General features: G+C 34.6%; 2 protein-coding genes across 2 annotated transcripts; one reads left to right on the forward strand and one right to left on the reverse strand.

The window, feature by feature from the left end:
- Positions 1–766: 766 nt before the first annotated feature.
- ENGASE85A (Glycosyl hydrolase family 85) lies at positions 767–6,296 on the forward strand. The gene is made up of 11 exons (XM_086235269.1): positions 767–1,352; positions 1,692–1,829; positions 2,259–2,368; positions 2,496–2,607; positions 2,692–2,799; positions 3,139–3,251; positions 3,772–3,853; positions 4,050–4,130; positions 4,886–4,941; positions 5,049–5,184; positions 5,400–6,296. Exons 1-11 carry the CDS (start codon positions 840–842, stop codon positions 6,141–6,143), a joined length of 2,193 nt encoding a protein of 730 aa, XP_086091395.1. The 5' UTR covers positions 767–839; the 3' UTR covers positions 6,144–6,296.
- A 5,102-nt stretch (positions 6,297–11,398) lies between these two features.
- Positions 11,399–12,039, reverse strand: LOC147289798 (LOB domain-containing protein 12-like). Its single transcript, XM_086235274.1, has 2 exons — positions 11,878–12,039; positions 11,399–11,749 (listed from the first exon to the last, which is right to left on the reverse strand). The coding sequence occupies exons 1-2, from the start codon at positions 12,037–12,039 to the stop codon at positions 11,399–11,401; spliced, it is 513 nt and encodes a 170-aa protein (XP_086091400.1).
- Positions 12,040–18,150: the final 6,111 nt, after the last annotated feature.

Consider the following 18,150-nt stretch of genomic DNA (forward strand, 5'->3'; position numbering starts at 1 on the left):
ATCCCCATCCCCAAATTTTTCTTTCTCCCCGAAACCCAACCCCAGCCCTCACTCTCTCTCTACAACTCTCAGTCCAGCAGGTTCGCCGACAAAAACCCTGCCAAAAGCTCCTTCTCTCTTCCCCGACTCTCCAACCCAGCCTCCACCGCTAGCTAGCGCGCGACTCCATGCGCACACAGCCATCCCGACACCACCACTCCCTCCTCCGGCCACCACCAATCACCCCACCGGTCGGAAAATACTCCCCATAGGCCGGCCATCACTCCCTAGAACTGCCCTTGCCTGCCAACCACACACCTATCGGAAAGCTCAAGCCCAGCCAACCTACAATTTTTTTTTTTTAAGTGGATGTTCGGAGGGGAGGGGGAAGGAGAGAGAGAGAGAGAGAGAGAGAGAGAGAGAGAGAGAGGGGTTGGGTGTGGGCTGAATGTGTTTTTTTGTTTTTTGAAATAGATAAAATAGGAAATTATGGTAATTAAGAGGGGTGTGTATGAGAAAATTTAATTATGAGAAGAGTGTGAAAATATGAAGTAAGAAAAAGTGAAAAAAATGTGTGCATAAAGAAAAAAAAAAAAAAGTGTGGAAATAGCAACACTTTTTTTTTTTTGTTATTACAACCTTTTTTTTTTTAACACGTGTTAAGTCTCCTCCTGTGCAAGTCCTTTTTTCGGTTTTAAAAATTCCCACCACTAAAACTCAGATCAGAGGTCAGTCCACCTCAATCAATAACCACACAAGACTCTCTTCTCTCTCACTCTCTCACTCTCTCACTCTCTCGTTCTCTCTCTCTCTCTCTCTCTCTCTCTCTCTCTTTCTCGCTCTCTCACTCTCTCTCTCTGATGCTTCTTCGTTGTCTTCGCGTCTGTATAAACCGCCACAGCCCTCTCTTTAATCTCCTCAGACTAATTTACCGAAAAACCCAATCGCTCTTCCACTTCTTCTTCAAAATGTCTCAGCTCAGCTATGAACCAGTGCCTCAATCTTCTGCACCAGACCCCCCACCATTCGACCCGACCCAACCCTCCGTACCAATCTCGTACCCAATCAAAACCCTCGAAGAGCTCGAGTCCAGGTCCTACTTCGAGTCCTTTCACTACCCTTTTAACAAAGCCTCGGTTGCTCTCCAATCTGGATCGTCTTCTCTGTCTCTGCCCAACAGGCCTAGGCTGCTCGTGTGCCATGACATGGCTGGTGGCTATGGGGATGATAAGTGGGTCCAAGGAGGGACTAACCCGAATGCGTATTCGATATGGCATTGGTATTTGATCGATGTCTTCATCTATTTCTCGCATAGTCTTGTTACTCTCCCACCTCCGTGTTGGACTAACACTGCTCACAGGCACGGTGTTAAGGTATATTCAAATTTTGGGTTAGTGGGTTTTTCAGGAAATATGTTTTAGCTAGTTGGTTTGTGTTGTTTGGATTGAGTGGTTAATGATATTGGTTGGAATTCGAAGGGTGTATTCAACTTTTGGGCTACTGGGATTTTCAGGAAATATGTTTTGGCTAGTTGGTTTTGTATTGTTTGGATTGAGTCGTTAATGTTAGTGGTTGGAATTCTAAAGATAGGATTGTAGAAATGGCTTAAGAAAATGGGACCAAAGATAGGGTTGTGGGGCTTTCACTTGGTAGAATGAATGACTGAAAGGAATTGCTTTTTGTAACTTTCTTGGTTTTTCGAATGGACTAAGGTATTGGGGACTTTCATCACAGAATGGGATGAAGGGAAAGGCGTTTGCAACAAATTGCTCTCAACAGAAGAGTCTGCTCAAATGTATGCTGAGTGCTTGACAGAGCTTGCTGTTGCTTTGGGCTTCGATGGATGGCTGGTATATAGTTCACCATAATTGCCCTTTTTTTTTTTTTTTTTCAAGTTCTATATCTTTGCTTAGTCTTCGTAGGTCCTGTAGCTTTTAGATTTTAATTTCTTAACCAGCCAATTGTGATTTGGCTTTACAACACATTGTTGAATTCTTTGCAAACACACATTGCATGCGACAGACAAAGGGCACATGCTATATTTCATGGAAACATGAATGCTCCAGTTCAGCTGGTTCAAGAAGTTAACTTGTCAAGCTACCATAGCATGCATAGTTGAAGTTTTTAAGTTTCAAACAGGTCAGGGAAAGAGAGATGGTATGAGAAAGAGGGAGGAAAGTTTCTATTAGAAATTTGATTCTTTTTCCTTATTATGTTTTTTGGCAATCCAGTCTATTGCACTCCTGTTCTTTAGTTCTCATAAGAACTGTTACTTGCAGATCAATATGGAGGTTGAATTGGAGCCGGGCCAAATCCATAATTTGAAAGCATTTGTCAACCATTTAACCCAGAAAATGCATTCCTCAATCCCTGGCTCTTTAGTGCTATGGTGAGGGAGTGTTAGGAGATATTATGTTCTAGTCTCTTTTTTTTCTCTTTCTTTCTTTTTTCTTCCCCCTTTTTTTATAGTGTACCATTTGAAGTTTGTCTTTGACTGATTATTGTTAATCATGCAGGTATGATAGTGTTACAACTGATGGTAAACTTAAATGGCAAGATCAACTAAATAAAAAGAATAAACCTTTCTTTGATATATGCGATGGCATTTTTATGAACTATACATGGAAGGTATGGTTTTCGTTTCTTCCTTATGGAAGTTGATTTTTGTTGTTTCATTATTCTTCCACATAATTAAACACATGTACCATGCAGGAAAACTATCCAAGGCTTTCAGCTTCTGTTGCTGGCGATAGAAAGTATGATGTATACATGGGAATTGATGTATTTGGAAGGGGCAGTTTCGGTGGTGGACAATGGAATGTAAGTGTCACACTAATTTTGTGAGATGTGCAAACCTTTATGCTTAAGAAAAAAAGAAGGAAAAAAAAAAAACAATCATTCTATAATGTTGGCTGTAAATTGCTTTACGGTCTGAGATTTTTTATGTTTCACTGTTTACAGGTGTTTAAGTGCCATTATATATGAACTATGCTGATTAGACAAGTTTAGGACTTCATCGGTTAAATAAGAATGACATGTCAGCTCTTATGATTAGCTCTTTTTCAATTCAGGCGATTTATCTGGTAGTCTTGTTTTTGTATTAATAAATTGAATGGGGGATTATTATATCTTGACTTCTAATAACTCTTTGCATATCAGACAAGTTTTGCACTTGATGTGCTGAAAAAGGATGCTGTGTCAGCTGCCATATTTGCTCCTGGATGGATCTATGAGACTAAGCAACCACCAGATTTTCAGACTGCTCAGAATCAGTAATTAACTCGTCCCTTTGTTGCAGAATCTCACTATGTTGCTAGTTCCATTGATTAGTAAACTAGTCAATTCCTTAATACTGTTTTTATTATAATTTTGTGTCCATTTATGATGGCATCATCAAGCTTTCGAAATTCTTTTGAAAAAAAAAGCTTTGGAAATTCCTGCACCTGTCAGTTTAGAGGCATTATATTTCCAATTATTTTGGTGGTTATGATAACGAAACATGATTGCTTGCCTGATGCTCTGATCTTCCTGACTTCATCAAGTGTCCTCGACATAATCATTATAATTTTATTTTATATATTTAGTAATTTACTACCTATTTTATCATCTTGAGTGCCAACTTTTTGTATCAGCCAAACCCTAGTGAGTTGGAACAGGGATTTCATGTAATCAACCCCAATTAGTTTGGATTAAGACTTGTTTCAGTTCTTTATAGTACAACTCTGACATGTATTAAAGTTTCTTATAATAATTTCAATTAAATTATGACGTATTTTCATATACATTTTGCAGTTGGTGGGCCCTTGTGGAAAAATCATGGGGAATAACACAAAACTATCCTAAAGTTCTACCGTTTTATTCTAATTTTGATCAGGTTGTAACTATGTCCTTACGTCTAACTTTCTAAAACTATAGGGCCCTTGAAAGATGCTAGCATGAATATCTTTTAATAGATTTACCATTTCCCCTTTCAAGAAAGGGAATGTCCTTGTGTCAGAAGCATGACCCTGGCTCATTTATCCTTTATATGGCTGTTATCTAAGTGCTATTTTCTCTGTATTATTGTTCAGGGTCATGGCTATCATTTTTCTGTTGATGGAGGGCATGTATCAGATGCTCCTTGGTGTAACATTTCGTCCCAAGGTTTGCAGGTATGTACCAAATAGACTCACAGATTATTCTTTTGTTATGATATTATCTAATCATGTATCATTAAGTTGCAGTTAGGTTTCTTTTCTTCTTTTCTTCTTTTTTTTCTCCATCAAATATCGGTCGCATTCAGACTTTTGAAAAAGTTTAAGAGTTTCAAAAAAAATTCGAAGTTCAATATTTAGAAATTCATTCTGTGCAGTTGTCCCATTTGCTTCGTGAAATACTATCTTTCAATGAATTTCTCAAGGTTCCAATAAGCATTTTCACATTTCGCCATGACAATAAAATCTTCATTAGATCAAATCTAACTGTAACCATGAGATCTTATTGTCTTGTGTGAGTTCCAGCAATTCGAAGGAAGTCCTTTTTCCCTTTTTCTCAATGGAAATATTTGAATGGCTTCCTTGTTTTAGTTAGGAGAATATATGTTGACCGAAAATATAATTCAGAACAAAAAAAAAAAAAAAAACATGTATGAGCTTGAGTATTGATGATAAGGAATATTAAAAATAAGTTGAAGACCCCATAACAAGTTCAAATTTAAGTCCTGTGCATGCAATTGAGAGATATTACAGTTCTTGCAATTATGTTAATATGTTTTCCTTCTCCTTGCATATGCATGCAATCAAGGGATATTGTCATTAATGGGAAATGTATTATGATATGCTTCTATGTGCGGTGCAATGTTGTCAAATCTTGTTAATGGTCAAGCATGCTAATTATTGCAATTGACGTTGGGCTTTGAATGTGGCAGCCGTTCCTTGAGTTTACTGGCGATTCAACCTCAGATGGTATTCAGGTCCGCGTTGAGTAAGTTTAATCCTAATCCAGAGTCATCAAACCTTTAGTGCATAAATTGTATATATTATTAAGTTTTAATATTCTTCCTCATTCTAACATATATTGGTAAATTTTAGTTCCAAGGAAGCATCTTATAGTGGAGGAGGAAACATCACATTTAAAGGAAATCTCGAAGACAACACTTTTTTCAATGCAAGGCTCTTTAAGGGAGAGCTTCTTTTGGCAGATTTACCTCTCCACTTCATATATTCTGTAAGCTACTCTTCCATGCATTGAAGTTGCAAACACTGTCCAAATCTTAGTACGACTCAACCTGTGCCTGCTATCTACAATGTGATTTTTTTGACATATAGTGCACATGCGACAAGTGTTTCCAATCTGATAGTAAATATCAAAATAGTACTATTTTTCAGTCTGTAGTTTTTCACTTACATCTTGTTAAACTGTGAATATTCCAATTAATGCAGGTGAAATCAGATAATAATTCTCTACTAGGCCTTTGTCTTAATTTCTCTTCTACCCTGAATGAAAGAAAGTCCGTACTTCTTGCATCCTGGAAACTGAACCAGTTCACAAGCAAATATTGTGAAGTGATTAAACCATGTCAACATGAAAAGCCAGGAACTGCTCCTGGATGGGTCGTACAGGAGAGCAGCATCACAATGAATGGATACAGACTAACGGAAATACATGCTGTGTGCTACAGGTCAGAGCCTGAATTTGATGAAAGGAGACTGAAATTCGAATCAGATGGCCAAGATAATTCAAGTACCCGCAATTCAAAAGAGTATTATGCAGTGCTTGGTTATATTTCAATTAGCACTACTGGTCAGAAATCAGATTTTCCACCCTCTGATTCATGGCTTGTTGAAGGTCAACATATCAAATGGACTAAAGGGTCTCAGGGTACCAAGAACCTTAGTCTGAAGATCACTTGGAAATTGAAATATGGGAATGATTCTGCATTCCCAAATTATAATATTTATGTTGAGAAACTAGCAAAAGCAGTGATTTGCAATCCAAGTGCAAAACTAGAAGGGGTACACGAGTATCTCGGAGTGGCACGAGTGGAAGCCTTTTATGTTCATGACCTGGAAATCCCTTGTGACACTTCTTATATCAAGTTTATTATTCAAGTTTGCAGTGTTGATGGAAGTAGCCAGGAACTAGAGCATTCGCCGGTTTTTGTATTGGATACTGAATTTTGGTAGCAAACAAATCAGAAGTGTGAGTATGTGAGTAAGTGAGAGTGTGAGCGGTGAATAATGTTGCCTAATCTGGCTAGTGTTGTATCATTAGAATAAAGACGATGAACAAATCACAATAATTTATTCTTAACATAAAGAAAAAGTGTTGTTCCTCAACATTACTGATTTGCTGAAGTCGAATATGGTAAGCTCGTACGTTGCATGATTGCATCTAGCAAACACTTTCCACACTGATATGATGTGCTTTACTTTTTCCCTGCCCCTTAAAACGAGACAGAAAATTGGTGGATTATGAGATTTGCATCTAACAAGTAGATGCATTCTGTAAACACAAGTAAACTCGTTTTCACATAATAAAAATGGTGTGGCTGATACGTGGGAACCACATAAGTTAAGAGATAAATATTTGATACTCAGAGTCCTAATCACTTACTTTGTTTACCTCTGTTATGCATCCTACATCACCCTAGTTGCACCCACTGACATATCACACCGAAAAAGTCAAATCACCTAGCTAGCTAGCTCTATAGTTATTGGTTACCTGCATTGGCACGGTGAAGTGTCTATATATCAAGTACTTTGTTATATCCAAACCTTCTGTTCTGTCAAAGCAATACGAGCCAATTTTGGGTCAAACAGTTTGTGTCCTCCACTTTCAAATCTCGGTCTCTGAATAAAAAATTACTGAAGGAACTTGAAAATATAACTTTTCAAAGAGAAGCTGGGGTAGGGTGGACAGGAACATGCATGTAAATGGTTGTGCACGGAAATTTCTTTTTTTATATATATATAAGAACTGAGCATCCATAAACAAAGATTCATGACTTTGCACACCCTGAATAATTTAATCAAGTGAACAGTTGGTTCTACTTTGATGGGTAAATTACCAAAGCTAGACTGCAAGAGTGTACTATTCAGAGTTTGCATTATAATCTGGTGAGTGCAGAATGGACTCTTCTAGATGCTCTTAGATGGATAAGTTCATAGTATATGGTCAATACATATATATCACATAAAAGAGAGAGAAAAAGAAAAATCTGATGCCTTTTTAATGATTGAGATTTCTTTGCTTATGCAGCAAAAAATGATTAATTAACCATCCACAGTGTTGTGTTTGCTAATGCTACTAGGAGGGCATTGTCTGTGGTTCCAAATGCAGCTGGAATATAGTCTAAATAGAATCATTTGAATGAACATGTGATTAACACCTATCAATCACTTTGGCATTTTTGGTATCCAAGTAAAGTGCTTCCAATAGATGACTTAATCAGACAAGAGAAAGGAGAAGAAAGGAGAAAAGATGATATTTTGAAATACATCCTCCAATCAATTCAATTAGCCTACTCTGTTTTGGAAGTATTAACTACCTCGAGCCCTCAAAAAAGAAAATACAAGGCTCCCACTATCTATTCTTGTCTCCATGAAGAGGCAAATATCGAGGTTGATAGATAGATAATACGGAGATAGATACCTTTGTCCTGTCACGTATTTATATATATAATGTTAATTAATCTGCTGTTTTGTTATTTGTTTTCAACGCTATTTGACTCTGCTAAACTTTTTGCTCCAATCCCACTTACTGACTTACTAGATGTTTCATGCACTAATTCTAAACCAAGTTGGTCCAAGTTGTATTATTCTTGCTCAAATCTGTGTGCTCTTTGACAAAATTATATATGAACTTCTCACAAGTGATACCACTGCATAAGGAACATCTAGGAAGTACTACATCATGCAAGAACAAGTGAGCTTACACTTCTTGCATTTGATTTCTGTCAATGCAAATAGCATAATGATGGTGAACCCTAAATCAATAATTTAGGGCCCATCATAAAAGCTTAAGCTATTAGCTAGAGAGACCCAATGTTTATTTATAGCCTACATAGACACTTAGTTCATCCATTGTGAGATTAATACTCAACAGTAAAACTATTAACTTGTGTCACAGCTATGTCAATAAGTAACAGTAAACTTGCAAGATAATCATGAATATTGAACATCAACACTTTCTAGTGATACATGCATTGAAACTAGTCAAACTAATGTCATTAGGTGAATGTAGTCTGATTATAATAATCTAATTATGCTTTGCACCTTTCTTTATACATTGATCTACTTGGGTTAAATTAATATATTGTTGCAGAAACAAGTAATCTACTATTAGACTTTCTGTTGAAAACACACTCATTCACACCAGTGATAGCTTTTTTTTTTCTTATCTTAAAAATATGTATGTGCATACATGCATGTACGTCAAGATTATGGATTGCTCTAAAATTTAGTATGTCAAACATGAGTGCAACAACCCATTTTTATTTTAATTAGATAAGAATATTAATACCCAAAATTAAAGCTTCCTAGACCAGTTAAACTGTGGTGGTACTGGTAGGAATCATAGACATAAGTACAGAAAGAAACAGCTACAAAAGTGCTGCACAAAAAAAAGGATTTGATAGCAAAAGAAGAAGAAGAGCTTTTAATTTTGACTTAGGAAATTAATGCTTCCACATTAAACAAAGCTAAGGAGGAATCTTCGGATAAATCTTGTATGGGGCCCCACCGAAGACTCACTCGGAATCTTCAGTTGTTGCCTTTTGTTTTTTCCTTTACCCTTTTTAAATAGGCTTAATTATCGATTTACCACTCAAAACTGTCACTCATTCCCACTTTGCCACTTGAAAGTTTTTTTGTCCCAGATTACCACATGTAACTTACATCCGTATCCCATTTTACCTTGTTCCGTCAACAATTCCATTAAAAATGATGACCTGGCCGTTAATGCTGACGTGGCGCGCTGGATGTGCGCCACGTCTCACATCTTTTCTTGTATTTTCTGATTTTTTTTATTTTTCTATTTTTATAAACTTTGAAAATTAATTAAAAATAGCTCCGAACTTAGAAAAATACACGAAAAATTCTTATTGACTTGTCTTGACTAGTACTAATTTACTATGAGGTCAAAATGTCAATTTTTCCTCTAAAAATTTCAATAAAATTTGAAAAGTTCAAATTTATTTCTAAAAAATTAAAATACTCTTGACTCTTTGAAAATTCATAAGATAATCTCCCGAACTCCAAAAAATATGAGTTCTGCACCGTTAGTCTTCTAAAAACTAACAATACCTTTCTCGTGAACACTTGCTACCCAAAAGACCTCTCGGTCTTAAAGGAAAATAAATTTTAGAAAAAATTCTAGAATTTCTGTAAAGTCTCAAAATAATTCTTTAAACTAGGCTTTTAGTAATTTCCAAAATATTTTTGAGAATTTTTCCAAGAGTTTACGAAAATTCTAGAATTTTTTCTAGAATTTATTTAATAGAGGGAAATTTATTTTAATTTTTTAGAAATAAATTTGGACTTTCTAATTTTTTTGGAAATTTTTAGAGGGAAAATTTGTAATTTAACCTGATAGTAAATTAGTGCTAGTCAAGACGAGTCCGTAGGAATTTTCTGTGTATTTTTCTGAGTTCAGAGCTATTTTTAATTAATTTTTAAAGTTTATTAAAATAAAAGTAAAGATTTGACACGTGGCGCCATCCAGTGCGCTACGTCAGCATTAACTACCAGGTCATTATTTATAACGGAATTGTTGATGGAATAAGGTAAAATGAGACACAGATGTAAGTTACAGGTGGTAATCTGAGATAAAAAAACTTTCAGATGGTAAAGTGAGAATGAGTTACAATTTTAGATAGTAAATTGATAATTAAATCCCTTTTAAATAATTTGTTTAATTCTACGCATAATGTACTGAGAGCTGGATTTGGACAAACATATTATATTAGAACTTACAAATTAATATAAATTCCCTGCACCACACCCCACGTGAACAAGTCAACAAGCTAGAAGAACAAGTTTATCTGCAACAGGTGGCAGCACGCCAATTTTTTGCTTTTTCCACTTTTGCAGATTAGGCTGTAAATTACTAGTTTAATTAGCAGCTAAGTCAGAAATGGAAGCAATTAGCAAAGCAGGAGGTGCAGAAAAAGTTTAAAATTAAGCAGGAGGTGCAGAACAAGTTTAATATAGGCTTATTCACACCATTATCCTTATAAGATACACTTTTTTTCATTTTATTCTCTGAAACTTAAATTCTCTCAGCTTGCCACCTGAACTTCAAACAGTTGTTGCAAAATATCATATGCCGTCAACTTTGTCAATTTTTCGGTTAAAAAAGCTAATGTGGCACCTATATGGTATGAATGAGACCTTTTTTTAGTTATGTAACATCCATGTAGACACTAAAAATTATAAAAAATTGACATGGATCTTATTATTTTTTAGTTTTAAAATTTTTTTTTATTTTTTTTTTGTCCACATGGATCTTACATAATTCAAAAAGGGTCCCACTCATGCCATATAGGTGCCACGTCAGCTATTTTAATGGAAAAATTGACAAAGTTGACGGCATAGGGTCTTTTGCAACAACTATGTGAAGTTTAGGTGACAATTTGAGAAGATTTAAGTTTTTGGGGACAAAGTGAGAAAAAATATATCTTATAGGGGATAATGGTGTAAATAAACCTTTAATATAAGACACTGAAAATTTGAAGTTTACTGGCAATGTTTACTTCCAAAGGCCTGCTACGCAGAACAAACATAATGGCATCTTTTTCCATGTGAGAAAAAATAGAACTGAATGATCAATTAAATACTAGAATTTCCTTATATTCTGTGTCTTATGCACAACTTTTTGCATTGGTGGGTTTTGGAAAGAATAGCAGTATATATGTATTTTGTCTTTCTTGCAACAAAGGTCCATGAAATTCTCAACTTTGGCTTATTAGGTAAGTGATCAAACTCAAAAACCTTCTTCACATAAATATTAAAGTGGCTGTGGCACAATAGAAGAGGCACAAATAGTGTTGACATAGCCAAAAGATAAGTCTAATAAAAGAGCAAATGGACTAATTCAGCTGCAGAGTGTTTATGCAATGATATATATAGTACCTGCATGAAGAATCATCATTCATCACTATGAAAACTTGTAGGTTAATGTAATTTTAATTTAGTGACAAGAATTTATGTCCCATATTGTTTAAAATGGCCACCGACCCTTTTGCATCTAAGTGTTAATATTTATCCATACAAGCAAATTACTTCACTTCATCACATGCTAGAGTTGACCCCATCATTTTACCCCTGTTTTAAGTCACCCCTAATCTGTCTCATTCTCATCATAAAAATATCAAAGAGATAAGAATCAACTGGGGTAATTAATAAATTAATTTAAAGTCTAAAACATGAAAGAAATTTTATTAAGAAACCATGTCATGCCCAAATATGCTCTCCCTCTTAAGAGAGTCATGAATTACATTGCTAGAAGAAGCAAAATTGAGGTACTGAGGGAAGTTGTTGTGGAGGAAATAAGGCTTATCATGATCTGGGTTGTGCAATATCTGTGGGGTTGTTGGGACCATAGGCTCTTGCTGCATCTGAACGCAGAGGATCTCTGCTTGAGCCACTGCAAGTTGCATTTGTAGCTCAGAGACCTGGTTTTGAAGGTAAGATATGGCCCCAACACACCCATAAACTGGGTCTCTCATTCTTGCATTGGCTTCATACACCAAACTGCTCACTGCATCTGCTCTCTGATGAACTGGAAGCTCCTGCATCAACATAGCAACAATAACAATATATGCTATTACTAACCAGTTAGCTCTAGAGTGCTCTAATATATATTTGCAAAGCCAAAAAAGAAGAAATGGGTTCGTTTTCGAAAGCAATAGAAGCGGACCTGCAACATTTTGCTGACGTTGCTTGCACCGAAGACCTTGTGAACAATGGCAAACTTGTGGGGGTCATCAGAGGGAAAGTAAGGGGCAAAAATGCAGTCCTTGGCGCATCGTCGTCTCAGCAACTTACAAGAAGCGCATGGTGAATTTCCATTTCCACCCATTTTTTGTTTTTGAAAAGCTTTGGACTTGGAGAGAAGAAAGAGGAGGAAAGAGTGTGGTAGCTATGTAGGAAGGTGCGTGACCGATGAAAACAACTTGGAGAAAATGAACAAAATGGAGGTCTGAGGTCTCTGTATTTATAATAGCCCAGAACGTGTGAGCCTTTAGAGTGGAATACTCAATAGATCAAGTTCACACTTACTGTCTTAGAAAAATAGTTTATTGGTAATAACTAATAAATAAATGACTTGGTATAATAATTAATTGGTTATAAACAGTGCCGGCTCAAGCATAAGGCAAGCAAGGCATGTGCCTAGGGCCTCATGTTGAGTACATGAGGGAGGTCTTGAAAGTATTTGACACACTATTAAAAAAAAAAAAAAAAACTTTAAATATTTATAATTAGTCAATTAGCTAGATCTCATAATTCAAAAAGAGGCTTTTTACTTTCTTGTTATTAGTAATAATTATGTCTAATAGGATAAAGAATATGGATATGAAAAACTAAAAAAAAAAGGTCTCCTAATCTAAGATTTAAAAAAAATATATTTTTAAATAATATATTTGAAAGGTCTATGTGTAATTTCGCCTTAAGTCTCATTTTTCATTAAGCCGCCACTGGTTATAAACTTATAATATCTCAGATGAGAAAGTATTACGTAAGTATCAATATCACTGAGTTCTGGTGTAGGATTGTTTAATTAGTAATTTAGTACCAACCGTGACACAACGTTATAGATCACCACCAACCAATTTTGGGCACACTACAGCTTCTAATAGTCAGTAGCGGATTCATGAACTTTTACTTATACAGGGGAGATAAATGTTTTTTCTCATTGAAAAAATAGCTATTTTTCGAGATATTTCTACAAATAATTGTTCTCAACCTTAAGGGTCAAACTAAAATTTAACGCCGTGAAACACCTACAAATTAAGATAAAAAGTTTAAGTTTATAGGTAGAGTTAATTTACCTATTTTGCTTCTTGGTGGATCTGATTTGATACTAGTAAGTCTAGCCTCTATTAAATATTCAAATTTCCAAAAAGTTAAGTGTGAGAGACCAATTTCACTTGGATAAAAAAAAAAATCACTAGAATCACTATACCACTGCTCCAACTTAAAAGTTATTAACAATAAAATTACAATTTCAAATCCTATAAATAGATGAGTCCCCTCATGTATATATTTTGTTGGGCCCCATCTGAATTTGGCCTTAGTGGCTCTTAAACCAACGGTTATAGTTGGCCGCCGCCGCCGAATGTTGTAGGTTCACCCTCACCATATCAAAGACAAAGACTTGTAGTCTTGTATGGCTTCCACGTTCTTCTTCTTTTGACTCTCTTTTTTTACATTTGTTTGTTTCTACAGAGGACATATCTTGGTTGCATTGTTTGCTTGTGTATATATGAACATCTCTTTGTGAGCTTAGGACTAATAGGAGGTCCAACTAGCTAGGCTTCTAATACGAGGTGAAAACTTTGTGATCAACATTAATACTCCTTATATATATACATATATATACATTTTTTTGTCACGGAATAATCATTTTTTGCTTTTTGAAACCCTAACATAGAGCAAGAGAAAGAGACTTATGTGAATGTTTGTTACATTAGACCTACAAACATTCACATGAAAGCACACAAATACACACACACACACACTCTCTCTCTCTCAATAATATTATTTTATGACCCAAATTAATTATTAGTTAGATCAACAAACGGTCCAAAAATGTATTTGATATTAATTTAACCAATATTATTGTACAAGTGAAAATTATATATTGGCAATACGGCAATACCTAGTGCTACGTACTGCTATATACCCCGAAGATGGGGTCTCCGCTCGAGTTCAATAGCCTACCCCAGTTGTGTTTCTTGTGTTTTGATTTTTGATCAACTTGTAGGTGATTTATAGTATTTTATTCATTTTCTTGGCCAACTTGCAATTGCAGAAGGATATAGAATCATCGTTAAAGCTGCAAAATACCTTCGATCTGCATATAATTAGACACTACTTTTTGAGGAAAATTTGCTAAAAAATCTTGCATTTGAATGACACAAAAGTCTCAGCTGTGCTTGCATTAGTAATTTAGTATGCATGCGAGTCACATAAACGATGTAATTTTTTTTTTTTTTTTACAGTACGTGCTTCATTAATAACAAAGAATAGTGTTAGAGCTAGTTAGATGTTGTCTCACATGGCTAAAGAACTACTTGGCTGAGTTAATTGTTTATATGTCTTGGACAATCTTCACATCTTGAGCATATTTTTGGGGTTGAGTTAGGCTCATGGACTTCTAACATAGAATCAGAGCATATTTAATTCTAGAATGTGTGTGATAATGTATGGTCACGTATCATGACATTGAAATTCATAATTTTAATCTATTTCTTCTTTTTCCTTCACAATTTGGGCTAACTTAATTCAATCACAAAGTACATCACTAACTTCCATCACATTGAACATATATACATCACACACATGTGACGCTTCTCGATCATTTTATATATGCTTCATTTTCTGAGGTAAGATCATGATGTGGTATGATAGAAACAAAAGTTTGTCTTATACATGAAAGGGATTAATTAGCTGCCATCTTGTCCTATTTAGTCCGTTGAATAATATATATACGTACAACTCTCCGATATCCTTTTTAATTTGTGAATTATTGACCAAAAGAATGGGGAAATTAGCAGATATTTAGATCCACCTAGCTTATATCTAGGAGGATCATCCATACCCTGTTATACTCTTCAGCACTTGGACGGAGACTGATCTCGTGATGATCTATCTAGATAACCCATTCACAGAAATATGTATGCATACACAAATAATACAGATTTTTTAATGGATATAATCTTTAATTAGATCGATGCGTGGACAGTTGGACCATTCAAGACATGATCGAGCTAATATTGCTTTTATAATTTGTGGAAAGCAATATGTAGAGATGAACCCGTGATTCATCACTATCAGAATCTTAAAACTGGTCAGTGATATTAGAGACATGATCGATCTCTCAACCACAAATTTCAATCACATATATTTTTATTTTTATTTCTTCTATCTGCTAAAGAAAGCCATGATATAGTCATAAGAACAGTTAGTCTTATTATACTATTAGACTGAAAATTTGGATTATATATTATCTTAGAAATATTACTCCATATACATTTACAATATCAAGTTATCAACAAAAGTTTAATAATAGAGGGAAATAAAAAAAAGCAACCCAAACTTATCAAGAAATTAATGAGCCCCTGACATACACTAATTAAGTCGCATGGATTATTTAAATGAAACCCAATTCGAGGGAGATTAACATTGAAATTAATTTTTAATGAGCATCGTGGTGATGCATAGTTTTCTATCAATTCCATGATACTGTTAACTAATTGATTCTGATTCTGATTCTCTTCTGCCAATGAGTGTTTTCTTTTTTGCTCCTAACATTGGTAATCTAGCTGCTAAAATATCTTCAATTCTTGTAAGCTCATCTCTTGGGCTATGATTGTTGGCCACTTGGCCTTCATTTATTTTTACTTTTGTGGCAACAATTTAAGAGTACTGCTACATTTATTAAATTTATTATGAATATTGTTTATCAAATAATGTATAAGTATGTTATTTATTTAAATTTGAACCGAATTTCATTTATTTCTAACAAATAAACTATTAATATGTGGTAATCACACATCATTTAGTAGTGTAACAAAATGCAATCAGCTAAAAGTCATACAATGTTTTCATATTAGGGATCAATTAATCTTTTAAGTTTCCTTTTTTGTTTTTTGTCAGAAAAGTTCCAATATTTATAAGAAAAATGATTGGGCAAATTGAATTTTGGCTACGAGTGTTGGATTACAGTAAGCTGGAGACCAGGAGTTTGAGTCAAATGGGCCTACAACTACTAAAACAGGTTTCCATCGATAGAATCAACATAGTCCCATAAACTAGAGCTAGTTCAAATAAGCCCATCATGCCCTTTGTACTAAAATAGACTTGGCCCAATTTAACATCTATTTGATTTCAACTAAGAACGGTGGCCTATCATTAAGACTTTTGGACCGAACTCAATGGTTAAAGAGCTCATCTACCTTTAAGTCCATTCCAATGAGGAATATTTAGCCTAAGATCAAGTATCAAGACACAAGACAAAACCATCTCATTCAAGTGACGCCTCCACAGGTCCATAATGACATCTATTGCAGAAAATTGGAGGCAAGTGTCTTTTTGGTAGGTTGATTAATCACATGCTTGCATTCCATTATTTGAGTATTAAAAGTTATAATTAACTTCTGATGAAGGCTTTTTACACTTAAATGTAAATTTTAGATGCCATGGTTTGATTCTTTGCGAGCTCTCCCAAACTTGGAATTCTTTTTTTTTATATACATTTTGTATATCAGCTCCACATCAAATGAGTGATTGGTAGTTCTTCTTAAGTTAATTTTTAAAATTAACTCTTTGCTGTTAATCTCCTTTTTATTAAAGAAAAAAGTACAACTTAAACTTAACCTTTTGGAGGTTATGGAAGAGGAAGTAGTACTGTAGTAGTTTCTACAGTGTAATATCCCTTTCATGTGGGAAACGAAACCCAACATGCTCTCTGAAAGATTCCAGATAAAGATCAGTGTGACGAAGCACTCATGAAGGCAAACTATACTTGTCTTAGCCAAAACTTTGGCTTTAAAGATATTTAACCTTTCTAGACTCCATTATTTTGAGTTCAAAAAAAAAAAAAGTAAATTATTCTAAAATTTATTTTACAGTCTTTAATGATAAACAAATTCATCTAAAAAGTTAGAATGATGAATAGATCCACTTTGTACAAATAAAGCTCCCGTTATGTTCTGTTCCGTGTTTTTTACGCCGAGCGCTCTATAAGTTTTCTTTTAAAGGGTAAATTGTCACTGCCACTGCCTAATAGTGGTAATCTATAAGTTGTTTTTACAAATTAAATAGCTATTGTAGTACAGTAACAGTGATTGTCACTGTCTTTCAGAGCGCACAATGGCATTTTGCGGAGTGCTCGTTGATTATGTCAAGCGCTTGGTGGGTTATACCGAGTGCTCAGTGATGGTGTCGAGCGTTTGGCTCATTAAAGTAGATTGTCCAATCACCGTGTTTTTACAAGTGGACTGGCCAATCAGGATATTTTTTGTTTTGGACTTAAAAAAAAAATCCCAAAAAATAAAGTCAATTATTTTGAGTAATTAATTACCAACTAATTATGTAGAGCAGCTAATTATCTTAGAGTATTTCCGATCTTCTCTTTTAATATTTTCTTCCAATTTGTGGGTAACTTTGGAAAAATAAATAAATAAATTTGGGGTTAAAGCTAAAGTTGAAAATTTTCTTAATTTTTTTTGTTTGTTTAGGTTTTTAGTCTAAAATTTGACGGTTGGAGATTGAGGAACTCATCCATTTAACTTGATTTAAAAAAATTTTTTAAGGAAATCTCAAATTTGAGAAAGTTTTAGGTAATGATTGAAGCTATGTTTAATGTTATTGTTACCTAAATTTAAATTTGAGGAAAAATTTAAAAAACAACTGAAATGCTGCTAGGATAGCATAAAATTTGGCCCAAGAGTTTGAACGCCAAATTTTGCGTTCTTGTGATTAACCACACCGGAGCATAACTGATTGATTACCTAAGCATTTTCCAAAGTTCTTTTTGAGATCTAAATTATCTTTATATTTTTGTAATTCGTAATTTCTAATATGTTTATTAATACTTTTTGAGTTTTACTATCAAAACAAGATGATTTTTTAAAATTTTTATTTTAGTAGTCAATTTAAACTGATTGGCAAGAGAAGATAAGGGAGAATCCAAATTCTTACGAGATATTCATTCATACGACAGTAACGAAATGATTACAATTACACTTATCAAACTTGTTCACCAAAAGATTTCTTATTTATTCAAATTGGGGAAAAAAATATGAGCTTATTTTGTGCCCCATCTATTTCCAACCTTCTCAATTAAGAATTAAGATTGGATCAATGCATTTGGTGAGCTTATTAGGCGCCATTTGGTTTGCAGATTTGATGCTTGGGAATGGGAAAACCATTCAATTCCAGGATAAGTACAATCTTTAAAAAATAA

The sequence above is a fragment of the Dryas octopetala genome, chromosome 3 (assembly GCF_963921425.1).
Source record: "Dryas octopetala chromosome 3, drDryOcto1.1, whole genome shotgun sequence".
Classification (NCBI taxonomy): Eukaryota; Viridiplantae; Streptophyta; class Magnoliopsida; order Rosales; family Rosaceae; genus Dryas; species Dryas octopetala.

What these genes read in the sequence shown, in the direction of transcription:
- ENGASE85A (XM_086235269.1), top strand. Translation starts at nt 840, where the DNA reads ATGCTTCTTCGTTGTCTTCGCGTCTGTATAAACCGCCACAGCCCTCTC. An exon ending in TCGGTGGTGGACAATGGAAT is followed by an intron (nt 2,800 to 3,138) that starts GTAAGTGTCACA and finishes TTTGCATATCAG; the next exon opens with ACAAGTTTTGCACTTGATGT. An exon ending in TTTCGTCCCAAGGTTTGCAG is followed by an intron (nt 4,131 to 4,885) that starts GTATGTACCAAA and finishes TGAATGTGGCAG; the next exon opens with CCGTTCCTTGAGTTTACTGG.
- LOC147289798 (XM_086235274.1), bottom strand. Translation starts at nt 12,039, where the DNA reads ATGGGTGGAAATGGAAATTCACCATGCGCTTCTTGTAAGTTGCTGAGA. An exon ending in ACGTCAGCAAAATGTTGCAG is followed by an intron (nt 11,750 to 11,877) that starts GTCCGCTTCTAT and finishes ATGTTGATGCAG; the next exon opens with GAGCTTCCAGTTCATCAGAG.